Raw genomic sequence first — 13,358 nt, 5'->3', positions numbered from 1 at the left:
ATACGTCTGTAACAACTTTATTGCTTATATGCATGGATTTTCGTTGTCCATGATTTTTTTTTCCTTCCATTGTGTGGTATGTGGGTCTGAATGCGGGCACAATTGTGTGCGCGTGTGTTTCTGTGTGTTTTTAGGGGAGGGCTAATGTGTCGGCTGAGCGGAAGGTCCTGGAAAAGCAGAGGAATGAGTACAATGAGCTGAAGAGGCAGCTCGATAAGTGCCCCTTGTCTCTAAGGGAACAGTTACAGGAGCAGCTCAGCAGGGTCAGTGTTCTCACGCAGCCCACAGGCTGGCAACAGTGGGTTATAATATACTGAACACTACAGTACTGTATGGTCTGCACAGAGAGCCGCAGACGCAACACTGACTCTGTTTTGAAGGACTCAGAACCACTTAGAAAACTGTTGACTGTGCAATGAATTTCTTCATTTTTTCTGCTGTTGCACTCCTTCACATAAACATAGTTTGATTGTGGCAGTGCCATTTGTAACTATGTAGCAGGCATCCAGGTGCTACCCCACCACAGCAGTTTGGTATGACAGGTTATTTCTATTCCCTCTATATGATGTCTTGATGACTTTAGTTGTTATTATTAGTAACAATTAATAATGTCATTAACAGCTTTGCTCTAAAATTTTGCATGCTTCTTCTATTTATTTATTTATTTTACCAGCAATGATTCAAATCACCTTCATCCACTTAACTGTTTTGAACCAGAAGAGTCCAAACATTTCATATAATTGTTGACTTTTAATAAAAACCTTGTATACATATAGAATAGCAACACTTTGTCTGTACTAACCTGTACATCCTCTCTGTGGCACTCATTAAGAATCATCCCTTTGCAACCCCATTTCTAAAGAAGATAGGACTGTGTGTAAAATAAAAAAAGTCAAGTTTGATTGGTAAAAAACATTACTAAATGGCAACAGTTTTATAAATTAAAATACTTTAAGTCAACATATAGAATGTATAATGTATGTATGCGCTTGAATTTGATATATGAAACACATTTTAAGCATGTTTACATCTTTGTTGCATCATCTAATCTTTTGACAACAAGCTGCAAGCATTTGGGAACTTTTTTTTGTATGAAATGTTTCCCCAGTCATGCTCGTAGAATTTCAGCTTTACAGCGTATTCTCGGATCTGTTTGTTGTTTTATCTGTTTAACAAGGTATCAAATGTTTTCAGTGACAGATTGGAACTACAGGCTGGACAGTTTATTACCTAGACTTTTCAAGTACAGCCATGCTGTCATGATGAATGATACTTGAAGATCTTGTTTCTATTTTTTCTTTGAATTGATTGAGTTTTTGGTTTTCAGCTGAGCCCACATGAGTTTTTTACAGACTGGTGCCTGTTTTAAATGTAGAGCTAACATGTTATGACAGCTCTGATTAAATGTTACACTAATTCATTTAGCCTTTAGTTTCCTGTCTCAACTTTTGTTTTAACATTGAATTTGTTATCGTATTTTCAACTAAACATATAGAAAAAAAAAGGGCAATTGTTTAATTCTCTTTAGTTATGTTTCACACAATGTCCTAAGTTTCTTGGAAACAGGGTTGTAAAATTGGCCACATGAGTTTTCAGTGTTTTCAAATGTAAATGAATAATTATGAAATATTTTTAAACCGCAGATATTAAATTTAGAATAGACTCAAAATACTGTATAAAATAAGTTCACGAGTTTATAATAAGGTAAACGTCAAGAGGAACATCATATATGAATCTATAAATATGGATGAAACTAATTAATTGTTTTGTTCTTTTCATTCTGAAATCATTTTATAATTTTAAAAACCTTATTCTCTTTGTAACTCAGATTTTACACATAGTGAATAACTTGCATAAATATCTGTCTATGGACAGAAAGCTGAAGCTTTGGAGTCTGGGACCAAGCAGTTTGAAGAGCTGGAATTTTGCCAGCTGGAGGAGGAGAGCAGCCTGGAGGAGAAGAAAGAAGCTCAGAGCTCACATCTTCTCCAAGAACGAACTGAGTATCACTGCAGCGTGGCCAGGAGGAAGGTGGGAATACACCTGTAACAGTAAACACTTTTAAGTGTACAATCTAGTGTGTATCAGCACAACATCAAGAAACATTTGGATTCACAGGAGAGGATGACTGCTCTAGAAGCTCAGGTGAAACAGCTCGGGATACAAGCATCTCAAGACTGCGAGAGAATTACAAAAGACAAGACAGTGACTCTGCAGCTGTTGCATAAGGTGAGCCTTTCTGTGTTTACTTCATTTATATTTTTATTTAACCTTTATTCTACCAGGAAGTCCCTTGAGATAAAATCTCTTTTCCCAGGAAAGGTTTATTGTATTTAAAGAACTGGTCAAAAGTTTACACAATTCAGTTCATTTCATGGCATAAAAGGTGTTTGTAATATTTTATCTCTTGACCAGACCCTTTAAGCATCATAACATACTTGTATGATGTAAGCCTATTCTGGTGCCTAGTGCAAGTGAATGCAGCACTCATAACCAGTAATAGTTCAGTACCAGTGGTGCTGTGATGTTTAGGGTTCCCCCAAATCAAATTCTTTAGTGCCTCATAAAGGCTCGGGCCAGCCCTGATTTCAGCTGTCAGACCAGCTGATGCTTTGAGGTTATGACAACTCTGTGATAGACCACCTTCATTATTCTGTAGTCCTGTAGTTGACACCATTACACCACAGTGCTCTTGCTTTTGAATATCTTATTTTTATGTCTACAAAAAAAAACAACAAAAAAACAATAAAACTCAAATTTTGTCTAATTTGACTGTAAAACTTTCCTTTTTAAACTTTATGTTGTCCACATGGTCAGGTGCATACTTAAATTAGGCATGTAGGTGTTGATTTTGGCTCAGGAGCTTGTTTTCTGGCTGGTAGCCTTATGATACTGACTTGACTGCGGTCAGTGACTCTAGCAGTTTTGTGGTTTAGTGTTTTTTGATATTTCCTGACCAATCTAACGAATATCTTCTTAGCTGATGATACCAGTTTAGGTTTGTTGGACTTTTGCAAAGTGGTCATATTACCAGTAACCTTCACTTTTAAACAAAAGCTAGAGCTCCAGATTTTGGAATCTGCAGCCATTTAAAATGGCTCTGGGCACATTTGTGAATTATTTAAAACTAAAATTGCTGAATTGCCTCTTGGTTAGTCCAATGAGTCTGACAAACAAGCCATCTTTAAGTTGCCACACAGAAAGGCCACAAGCTGCATTTAATTGTGACATTAAAAAGAATTCCAACAGACCGTGGCAATTTTATATCCACATATATGAAAAACGTGCAGTTCCAAGAAATAACTCAGAGTCAAATCTAAGCCCATGGTTACCATGATATTTCTGTTGGTGTTTGACTGGAACAGTGCATACCGATACAAGACATAGTGGTGGCTCTGACTTCTTGAGTAAAACCCATATGCCTACTTTGGTTCCACCCCTCAGGAGCAAGACAGGTTGTGTGCGCTGGAGAAGAGGTACCACACCTTGACAGGAGGGAAAAACTTCCCAAAGTCAATCGGCAGCATGAAAGAGGTGAGGAGGTGCATGTGAGACGTTATATCACAACCACCTGTGGTGTCTAAGCTGGAGAAAAATTACTGCAAAGGTGGATTTCTTTTACTCAGGTGAACTTTTTGAACAGGAATTGCTTCACATCAGCGAACCTGACCTTGTTTATGTGGATGGTGCTCCTCATAGCCCTTGTCCTTCCTCTGCCTCCTTCTCCTCCTCTCACATCCCCTCCCCTGAACTCTGTCCTGTCAGACTGCAAGAGGTAAATCTAAGAAAAATCCCATTTGGAAAAGAGCCTCACAAATCCTGTGCTTCTAGAGTAAAATCAGGCATGATGTATGTTTGTTACAAGCTTGTAGAATGTCAAGTGTCTGCTTTTCTCTATAATTATGTTTGTCTGAAGATAAAACTCAGAAGTTATAGCTCTTAATAACAGTTCTAAAACTAAGCAAATTTGAACTTTTTGACTGACCCTAAGTGTGAGTCTTCAGCTTTCTTTTGTTGTGACCGTAAATGCAGGAGTACCTCAGGATGTCTGATGTCTATAGGATGTATGGAAATGCTTCTATGCAGCCTCACTCTTCTTCTCCTGCTGCTCTCCACTGCCTCTCACTTACTGTATCTCCAGCTCTGCCATGCGAGGTAGACAGCTTTTCTGTTTTTGCCTAAAATCAGCTCTTTAACAGTATCTCGAAATGTCCCCAAAGAGGTATTATCTTAATCTTCTTTTCAACTTTCTGCTCTCTCCTTGTTTTGTTAAATGTGTCTGTTGTATTCCTCTGTGCGTGAAGGAGTACATCACAGTCAGTCAGTTAAGCCAGATCTTTGGGATGCAGAGAGTTGACGTCTCTTCTTCCTCCTCTACTCCATCATTCCAACTTGCATCATCTGAATCCACCTTTTCACGCCACTCAGCTGCATGTGATCCTTCCTCCTTTCTTTCTGCACAGGTTTGTCCACGTTAGAAATCTTCTTTAGTTATTAAAAACTTGCACCACATATTCTTCCCAGCATTGCAACCATCCACTAAATTTCTATGATCTTTGCTATCCCAGCTTGATAATGTCACAAGGACTGCCCCATGTTTATCTTCACCAAACTGTTTGAAGCTGTTGCACTATGGTTCGCTCTTTCTTTTTCTCCCCTCACCCTCGCTGCATGCTTTTGATCACCTCAGAGCCAGGCTGAGCTGAGCAGGAATGCATTGCCTCCCATTAATCTTGAACGCTGGTACCAGGACATCATGGCTGCTGGAGAGCCTCAGTCCTGTCCTCCACCGCTGCCTGCAAAGTCTTTTTCTGCACGCAGACATGGGCAGGTAAAGTCACTTAAGCTCTTTTAGTTTTGTGGCAATCCTCTCATTAGCCACTAAGTTATGCATAATGTTATGACTAGGATTCCCAATAATGGTCAAAAAAGGTGGGGTAGCTGGTGAGCCGCCATACAACTCAATATTTTAAGGGTGAATAAAAATGTATTTATGTGTTGAGTTCAAATCTCCATTGACAAAAACAGAAAAGTGTATGCACTCCATTGAAATTATTAAATAAATACTATAAATAAAAACATGAACCACAAATCATGAAAATGTCAATCTGTTTTTTTTCTCCCTCTCTCAGATTTTAAAGTCTAAATCAGATGGCGAGGTTGGACAGGGATCATTAAGCAGTCATTTCAGCAGCACTGCCGTCCTGTCACACTCCAGTGGTGTTATGCATGAAATAAATGCACCCACCAAGGTTAGTTTTGCACATCTAAACTGTAATCAGATCTTGACAGTTGTGCACTGCATGATGTTTTTGTGTCTTTTTTAGGGGTTACAGTTGACGCTGAGAGAGATGCCAAACCCATTAGACATGGAATCTAGGAAGCAAATGGCTCTGCAATGCAAAGGTATTTAAGTCTCTCAGTCCCGACACATGCATGCGCCACACTGTAGGGTTCCAACAGGAATGTCCATGACTTTAAATGGATAAATCTCTGGCTAATATTTCTTTCTTGGTCTTTAAGTCAGGGGGAGAAGTTGACATAGATGAACCAGAATATTAAAACCACCTTTCTAACATTGTATAAGGCCCCTTTGTGCTGCCAAAATAGCTTTGGCCCATCAAAGTATTAGGATCTCTAGGTGGTATCCTATTGAGAATGACAATGGGATGCTGACAGCTTTGGGCCCTGTTGGTTGGGGCCTCCATGGATTGGCTGTGCTCTCTCAAGGGAATTATGGGTCCAGTCAGTGCCATGGGCTGTTTGTTATGCTCCCGAGCATTTTTGCACTATGCAGTGCGCCATCATCCTGCTGGGGTGGCGGCTGCTGGTAATAAGCTCTGTTGCCTTTGTAAAGGGGAGGTGCTTATCTGTAACAATGTTTAGGTAAGTGGTGATGTGTCACAGAAACCTCAGTATAAATAGCAGGACTGAAGGTTTCCCAGTTGAGCATTGCAATGTAATGAGAGGATCAGTGATTTTCACTTCAGCTGTCATATAATAGCTGATCAATATCCTCACTGTGTATTTCCCCTGGATGTTATTTTAAAGCGCTGAGAACAATAAACTGACAATATCAGTAGAGGGCGGTGTAAGTCTACAAGTGAATGCTCCCTTTTTGCTTCCACAGATCCATCTCCCACAGTTCATCACTCCATCCTGCATCATCAGTCGCCACCAAGTGGCAACCAGGCATATGACACCCTAAGCCTGGAAAGCTCAGACAGTATGGAGACCAGCGTCTCCACCGGCAACTCCGCCTGTACCCCAGAAAGGTGAGAGACTGGAAAATGAGCAGTTGGCTCTGTTTCCATGGGAACACCCAAGTCTGCCCCTTCTCTTAGAAGAAAGGTCACTGTGCTTTGTTCCTGTGACAACATGTTTAGTTACATGCCTGTTCACGTGATTACACTGGCTGTTGCCATGCCAACCCATTCAAGTTTTGAAGTTAAGTTTACTGTTGTTAATGAAGAACCCGTGTCTCTCTTGCTCTCCTGCTGTTTCAGTGTTTGGTTTCCAGGAATGTTTGTTCACCTTAATCATCCAGCCTTATCATAGCCATGTAATCGATGATCCTTCGCCTTTGTGTGTTGTAGTGCCTGTGGGTTTGAGGCCCAGAGAATAGAAGAGATGGAGAAGATGTTGAAAGAAGCGCAGCAGGAGAAATCCAGACTGATTGAAAATAGAGTGAGTGCCTGATTTTACTGCCTCATTTCACTGTGCAAAGCTTAATCCTCAGCACGAGTGGATATCAGTATTCCATCACTTTGTCTCCTTCACAGAACAATTACACAATTGATCAATAACTGGGGTCATTATTCAAGTGAAAATATGATTTAGGATTTTTATAACTTACGGCTTTTCAAATATTGAAATGTGACATTTTTCTGTGTCACATTTGACAATAAACTGAGTTAACTTTGGCTTCTTAAATATTTATAGATGATAAATTAGGGAGGTATGTTGTGTATATGATGTTTTCAGAAGTAAACATCAAATCTAGTGATGCTGCCAAAGCAATAATTGTATCTTAATTAACACACAATATTTAAGGAAATGTCAAGGTCATAATTTTGCTATGGAAATCTTTGAAAATACTTTACTGCAAAAGGTAGGGCAGTTTTTAATGGATCAAACCACTTTCATGTGTAAATTGTCATGGTATAGCAAATGCATGCTCATTAAACAATGAAGTAAAACTAAATTTCACAATAAAGTTGGAATGAAATCAAAGATCTTTACATAAGATGTAGTAAATAGTAATATAATCTTTTAATTGCAGAGAATTTCAGTTTCTGTAAGAGTAGACAAACTAAATTTGAGTTATAACAAAAATTCTGTGCCTTCCTGTTCCAAAGATATAAACTATGTAAGGAATCAAGGTGAACTGTGTGTTTAAGATGTGGTGAAATGAAGTTGTAAAATATTTTGTTTATCTTTGAATTATTTCTTCATATTGAAACAAAGCAGACCCATGAGTACGTATCTGAAAGCCACAAAGGATCATTTTACATCAGCAAAGCTTAACCTCCACACACAGACTAAAGGGATATATTTTACAAAACCCTGGATTGGGACTTGAATCCTCCTGTGCCTCTTCTGACAGTCATTTGCTTTGTATTGCAATATTTGCCTACCAGTAACGTATTTCCCTGTCTCCCTTTTCCACTTTATTTGTTCTTGTATTCTTTCCATCTGTTCCTCTTTCTCCTGTCCCTACGCTCCCAGGAGAAGGAGGTGCAGGCTCGGCGGCAGATGTTGGAGGAGGAGCGGAGGCGGCGAGAGGAGGCCGAAAGGAGGCTTCAGGACGAGACGGCCCACAGGCGGAGGCTGGTGGAGGAGGAGGTGAAGATGAGAGAGAAAAACTTCTCTCAGGTCAGTGGAACAGCAGGAGGAGAAGGGCGGCGGGAAGAAGAAAGAGAAGAGGAGGGGAGGAAGGGAAGGAAGGAAGGGAAAGGAGACTTTGGAGGGGGAGGATGAGAGGCGAGACACTAAAGAGAGGCTGGGTGTAAAGGAAGATCAAAGATTGCCAAAACAGGGAGAGAGGGGAAGAGAATGAAGGGAAGGGGGAGAGGGTGAAGAAGAAAACAAAAATAAAAAAGGTATAGCATGGTATAAGAAAAACAAACTGTACACATAATTTACAATACACTGTGATCATGGCTGACTGTGGTAGCCAGCAACTATTGCTATAAACAAATATGACAAATAAGAAATGCAAACAGATCAGCTGGTTGTTCATTTTAAAAATAACTTTGTCTAATGTCTGGTGACAGACCCACAGATAACTGGCACCAGCCCCAGCCTCACTGAGCCCCAGCACAGATGAGTTTTATTGTTTACTAAAAGTCCAGCACCAAATGGTAAACAGATGATTTTAGCAGCTAGTGAATCCCCAAGTGTAAGTATAGACAACAAAAGCCTTAAGTAGCATTGCTTAAGGACTCTGATAGTTGATTTCCCTGGACAATATCATGATGCAAAAGTATGTCAACAAAAAGATTTTCCTGTTTGCACAACTTTTATCAGAAACATCTGCACATGCATCACTACTACGGCCATGTGCTGGTACTTAAGAATGGTCTGTTTTCTCTGCCTTAAAGGGAAATATCATATGAAGTACTTGCAAGTAGACAGTGTTTTACCAGCAGTCAGCGGTCTCACTTTGATAAAAACAGACAGGAATTCTGAAGGAGGAAGTGTACTATGGCCTGCTCAGAGCAGTGACACCATTTAAGATAACTTGTTACCAAAAACATTCCTGGCTTCTCTCGCAAACACTACATATTTTGAATTTTCACAGCACATCATTATTACATCAGACAATTTATCAGAGGAATTTTGTTTATGTCATTTTGCTACTGTCTGTGGATCACAGGAGCTGCACAATTATCTGCCACTAGAGCTTTTTCAAACATCCAAATTCCTGTCCGATTCTGCAAAGTAAGAGCTCAAATACTATTATGGATCTTCTGGACTTTTCCACAAAGCTGCCCTGTTTAACTTCAGAAATAAGAGAAAAATGTTCCAGTTCTGTGCCATGTTAATGAAAAACATTAATCCTGACACAATTCAGTAAGCAGCATTAAGGCAATATCAGAAATGAATATTGAATTTATTTATTTTTATATATTTATTTTTTTATGCAGGCCCGTCCAATGACACGCTACCTGCCAAATCGGAAGGAAGAGTTTGACCTGCGTGCCCATGTGGAGTCATCCGGCCACAGCATAGAGACCTGCCCCTTCGTCATCCTCACAGAAAAAATGTGCAAAGGCCACTTGGTGAAGATGGGTGGTAAAATTAAGTCATGGAAAAAACGCTGGTTCGTTTTTGACCGTATGAAGAGGAACTTCTGTTATTATGTGGGTGAGGAATGATTATAGCATTTTTTTCTGTTGGTTAATATACGCTGCTTATTAAGACAGTCTCATATCCAACACAGTGTATTCCTCCAGAACACATAGAAAATTTGGTAAAAAAGAAAGAAAAAAAATAAATAAATAAATAATAATAATAATAATAATATTACACCTGTAGTAAAGTTTAAAAGTCATCAAGTGTAATCAGTGCCTGACTTAACTTTTGCCTTGTTCAGTGCTCCTACACTCAAAATTGAAAGTTTTTATGCTTTAAATATTATAAGAAATCAAAAAGAAATCAAGCAACTAAGTTGGAACATTTGCAAATAGTATGAAAAATGTTTCACAGAATCTGTGAAACAAAAGATTAAAACAAAAAAGATCATGTAAGAAGACATCTTGGCACTCTCAAACAGAGCAAGACGAGCTGATTTGATCATGGGCTACACAACAAGATGTTTTGCCAGACTCATCCCAACTTGTTAGACAGATTTTTATCAAGCAGTTCCAGCTGTCATGCAGACAAGTCTCTATCTCATATCAACAAAACACCATAATACAAACCGCTCCTGGTGATGCAGACAGTTTTGTTCACATGGTTGCAGAAGAGAACTGACACTTTCTCTCTACAACTTCTCTCTATTGAGCCTGTAGTGGTACTGCTGATCATCAGAGAGGCGTGGTTGTTTAGTTTCCTAAGCTGACTGTGGTTACTTCCCAACCTCTCCATCATTTTGCATGTTTGTGATTTCCAGGTTTCACCTTCTTGCTTCCCTGACCCCGTCTCTGTGTTGTCATTGGCTGTAGCTCTTTACTAGGCAAGCCTCTCAAACCACATCTTTAAAAACCTTCACACACAGTGACTGCTGAACTCAGACCAAACTAAATTTTGCCTCCTGTCTGAGCCATTTTTCTGCAACCATTATATTGTAATGAGATGTGAAAGTCAACCTGGGTTTGTGAAGTCGGTTTAACACTTTCAATTACTTTTTTGAGTAATACTGCTGAGAAACAGACCGACTCTAAGCCTCTCTTACACTCTTACAAAATCTAAACAAAAGAACCCAAAATCATGTTCAACCAACAGGCTGAAAAACAAACTTACGAAAGAAAAGAGAAAGACACAAAACTATATTAACACATGTGATGAAACACAGGTACGAATACTTAAAACAAATTGGAAGATGGGAAGACAAACACATCCATTAAAAGGCTTCAGGAAACTAAAAAGAGTGGAAAAACTCTTCAGGTTGCTCTTACTTCTGCCAGCAGCCTCAATGGAGACAACCTATACGCATCAACACAAATTAAACTATACGGACTGTACCCCGAGTTTTCATTTCTGAGCTCCTCTCCTATTATTTACTAACACTGACTTGATCTTTCTTCCTTCTTTCTCTCTCATACTACTCGGTTATGAATGAGTGACTTCTTTGCAGCTGTGGGATATTTTAACAATGACTGCTTGAATGCTTTCCTCAGAGGAAACTATTAAAAACTGAGCCTTTGGTGAAGGAAAAGAAATATACTTTTTTTTTTTTTTTAACACAAGAACATTTGTCTTTGATGTGAAGGTGTTTACAAGAAAGCGGTTAAACATTTCGTACAGATTCTGCCCTTCCACATGCCTTTGAGGCCTAAAAGTTCTAGCTGAATGCAACTCTGCACCCTCTGTATCAAGTCTTCACATTGTAAAAGGTTAATTGAATTACTTTAAAAATGAACTGTTTATTAAAAAAATCCAGATGTGCTTAATCTTCCGGCCTTGTTAAGAGGTTAGATCAGATTAAATCGATCTCACCTGTGAACTTTCTGTATAATCACTCGCTGTGTCTCGGGCCTGCAGCTGGTTAATTTAGCAGCCATCACTCTTCTCTAAGGATCCAGCCCCTTACACTTTTACTATTTTTTCCTTTCAAAGTCAGTCTTCATTCATCTTGAAGATAATTAAACTGTTTAAAATTGGAGTTTTGCTCTTTGTTCCTGTGTTTATAGTTTATTTATGTCAATCAGACTGCAAAATGAGAACAGTTTTATGAATTATTCACAAGCTTGTTTTGAAACATTATTTTACAATCAAGTTCAAAATAGGATCAGAGTATATTTTCATTACTGACATCCTGTTCCTTTTTGCTCCTCTTTCCACTCACTCCCCTAGCCTTTTCACCCCCTCACTCCTGACGAAGATGATGGTGATGATGGTGATGAAATAAGATGCAATACTTTCTCTAGATGTGTTTTTCTTGGGGAGGAGGCTAGCTCCTGGCTTGTTCGTGACTAATAACACGAAACTCACATTTCAAAAACATTTATCTCATTACTAAGCAGATTTGACTTTTGGAAAAGGGAAAGCAAGAAAAAGTGTGGGACACATTTCAAAAGATTGCTGTTAATTGTTGGTGGATGTTTGTTTCTCCGCTGGGCGCTGCACTGTGTGGAGGAGCCTAAAAGAAAAAGACCACTGTTTATTTGAACAAGATTGGCATTTAAAAGCTCTTAAAGCTAATGTAATTTGAAGAAATTTGTGAAATTTGTCCTCACTTTTTACATGGCCGTAGTTTAGCCCCAAACTACAAAAACCCGTCAGCTCAGCGACTGTGTCTGTTAAGCTTCACCCTCAAGTTTCTATGAGATATAACCACTAAACTCCTCAGCATGACGCGTCTGTGAAAAGACATCCTGGGGGTGGAGAACAACCGAAACTGGACAGAAGGTCTAACCTGCTTTAAGCTCATTTTTGAGCAGAAAGATCAAATGTGATATTCAAAAGTGGGGTTTCTTTTTAAGATTTACAAAAATTCTGAACAGCCAGCAGCCAAAAGGCTACAAAGAAAAAAAAAAAAGCAGACAATCCAGAAAGTACAACTGAAGAAAACAAGTCAGATTAATAGGATGGTAAAGACTTGAGGCATGGCTTGAAATAGACTTGCACTTTTAATTAACTTTTCTTTGATACAGTTCTGCTCATACCTATTCATGGATCATGTGTTGCTGGGAAAAAGATTTTCTACCTTTTCCCCTCTTGTTTTTGTGTCTGACCTCTTCATTTAAATTCAAGTTATTTCTTTTTACTTTTTTCACAAGATAAGAAATTAATTATGGAAAGATATTGCAAATAACCCTCATTCATTCTCTGTTTTCCACTACTAAATTTAGGGACAATTTGGACGCAAAGAATTGTATTTAGTCAGGTAATTGATATCAACAAGCAAAACACAACAAAACAAACACAAAAAAAAAGCTGAAAAAGTACCCCAGTTATCTTAAAATGATGGAGAATCAGACCTGTTTATAAGATTTTTTTAAACATGTCCATTAAAAGAAGAGATGAACAAAACTAATCTAGCTATAAGAATCAATGACAAACAGATGAATCAAAGCAGATTATGTTGGTTACAGGATTTTACAATTAAAAAAGTTTCAGAAAAAAGTCATACTATGCAAATTCATCTGACTAAACTCACACACTACTGATTCTGTCGTCCTTTGTTAATGCTCATTCTGAGAGCAAAAAGAAACATTTACTTTATTTTGCTCTTATATGTTGTTCTTGATGTACTCCTGTCTCAAGAAAAATATAAGGCCACGTGCTTCTTGTGAGAAAAAGTTTCCATCGTTCACAGCGGGTAAAATTGAACACTTTTACTGTCGGTCCATTATCTTTGTATCCCCTCATCACTGGCTGATCCTGCTGTCTGGTGTTCGGGCTGCCAGAGATCTTGCATCAGTACTACAAGATGTAATGTAATGTATCTTAATATATTTATTTTCTTTTTTTCTCTCTCAGACAAGCATGAGACAAAACTGAAAGGGCTTATTTACTTCCAAGCAATTGAAGAGGTTTATTATGATCACCTACGCAGTGCCGCCAAGGTAAGCCGTCTTTTTTCCATCACTATTCAGACAATTCAGAGAGCTTTATACATTGTGCATGGACTTTAATTTATCATTTATTTAATTGACTGTGTGGAACAAATTGAAACAGAATTTATTTTA

General features: G+C 38.6%; 1 protein-coding gene across 10 annotated transcripts in view; it reads left to right on the top strand.

The window, feature by feature from the left end:
• phldb1a (pleckstrin homology-like domain, family B, member 1a) overlaps positions 1-13,358 on the top strand; it is a 31,889-nt gene that overhangs the window by 16,912 nt on the left and 1,619 nt on the right. For 4 of the 10 annotated variants that reach the window (XM_042007814.1, XM_042007813.1, XM_042007812.1 and 1 more), the window contains 15 exons: positions 135-263; positions 1,876-2,031; positions 2,119-2,229; positions 3,445-3,534; positions 3,644-3,775; positions 4,033-4,155; positions 4,305-4,463; positions 4,691-4,831; positions 5,133-5,252; positions 5,328-5,406; positions 6,131-6,275; positions 6,597-6,687; positions 7,729-7,875; positions 9,150-9,369; positions 13,150-13,235. In XM_042007814.1, coding sequence (XP_041863748.1) covers positions 135-263; positions 1,876-2,031; positions 2,119-2,229; positions 3,445-3,534; positions 3,644-3,775; positions 4,033-4,155; positions 4,305-4,463; positions 4,691-4,831; positions 5,133-5,252; positions 5,328-5,406; positions 6,131-6,275; positions 6,597-6,687; positions 7,729-7,875; positions 9,150-9,369; positions 13,150-13,235 — 1,929 coding nt within the window. The remainder of the gene's footprint in view (positions 1-134; positions 264-1,875; positions 2,032-2,118; positions 2,230-3,444; positions 3,535-3,643; positions 3,776-4,032; positions 4,156-4,304; positions 4,464-4,690; positions 4,832-5,132; positions 5,253-5,327; positions 5,407-6,130; positions 6,276-6,596; positions 6,688-7,728; positions 7,876-9,149; positions 9,370-13,149; positions 13,236-13,358) is intronic. The other 6 variants (XM_042007815.1, XM_042007816.1, XM_042007818.1 and 3 more) reach the window with 6 other exon arrangements.

The sequence above is a fragment of the Melanotaenia boesemani genome, chromosome 15 (assembly GCF_017639745.1).
Source record: "Melanotaenia boesemani isolate fMelBoe1 chromosome 15, fMelBoe1.pri, whole genome shotgun sequence".
NCBI classification, from domain to species: Eukaryota; Metazoa; Chordata; class Actinopteri; order Atheriniformes; family Melanotaeniidae; genus Melanotaenia; species Melanotaenia boesemani.
The sequence above is the reverse complement of the archived record's forward strand: the minus strand, read 5'-3'. Positions and strand labels throughout refer to the sequence as shown.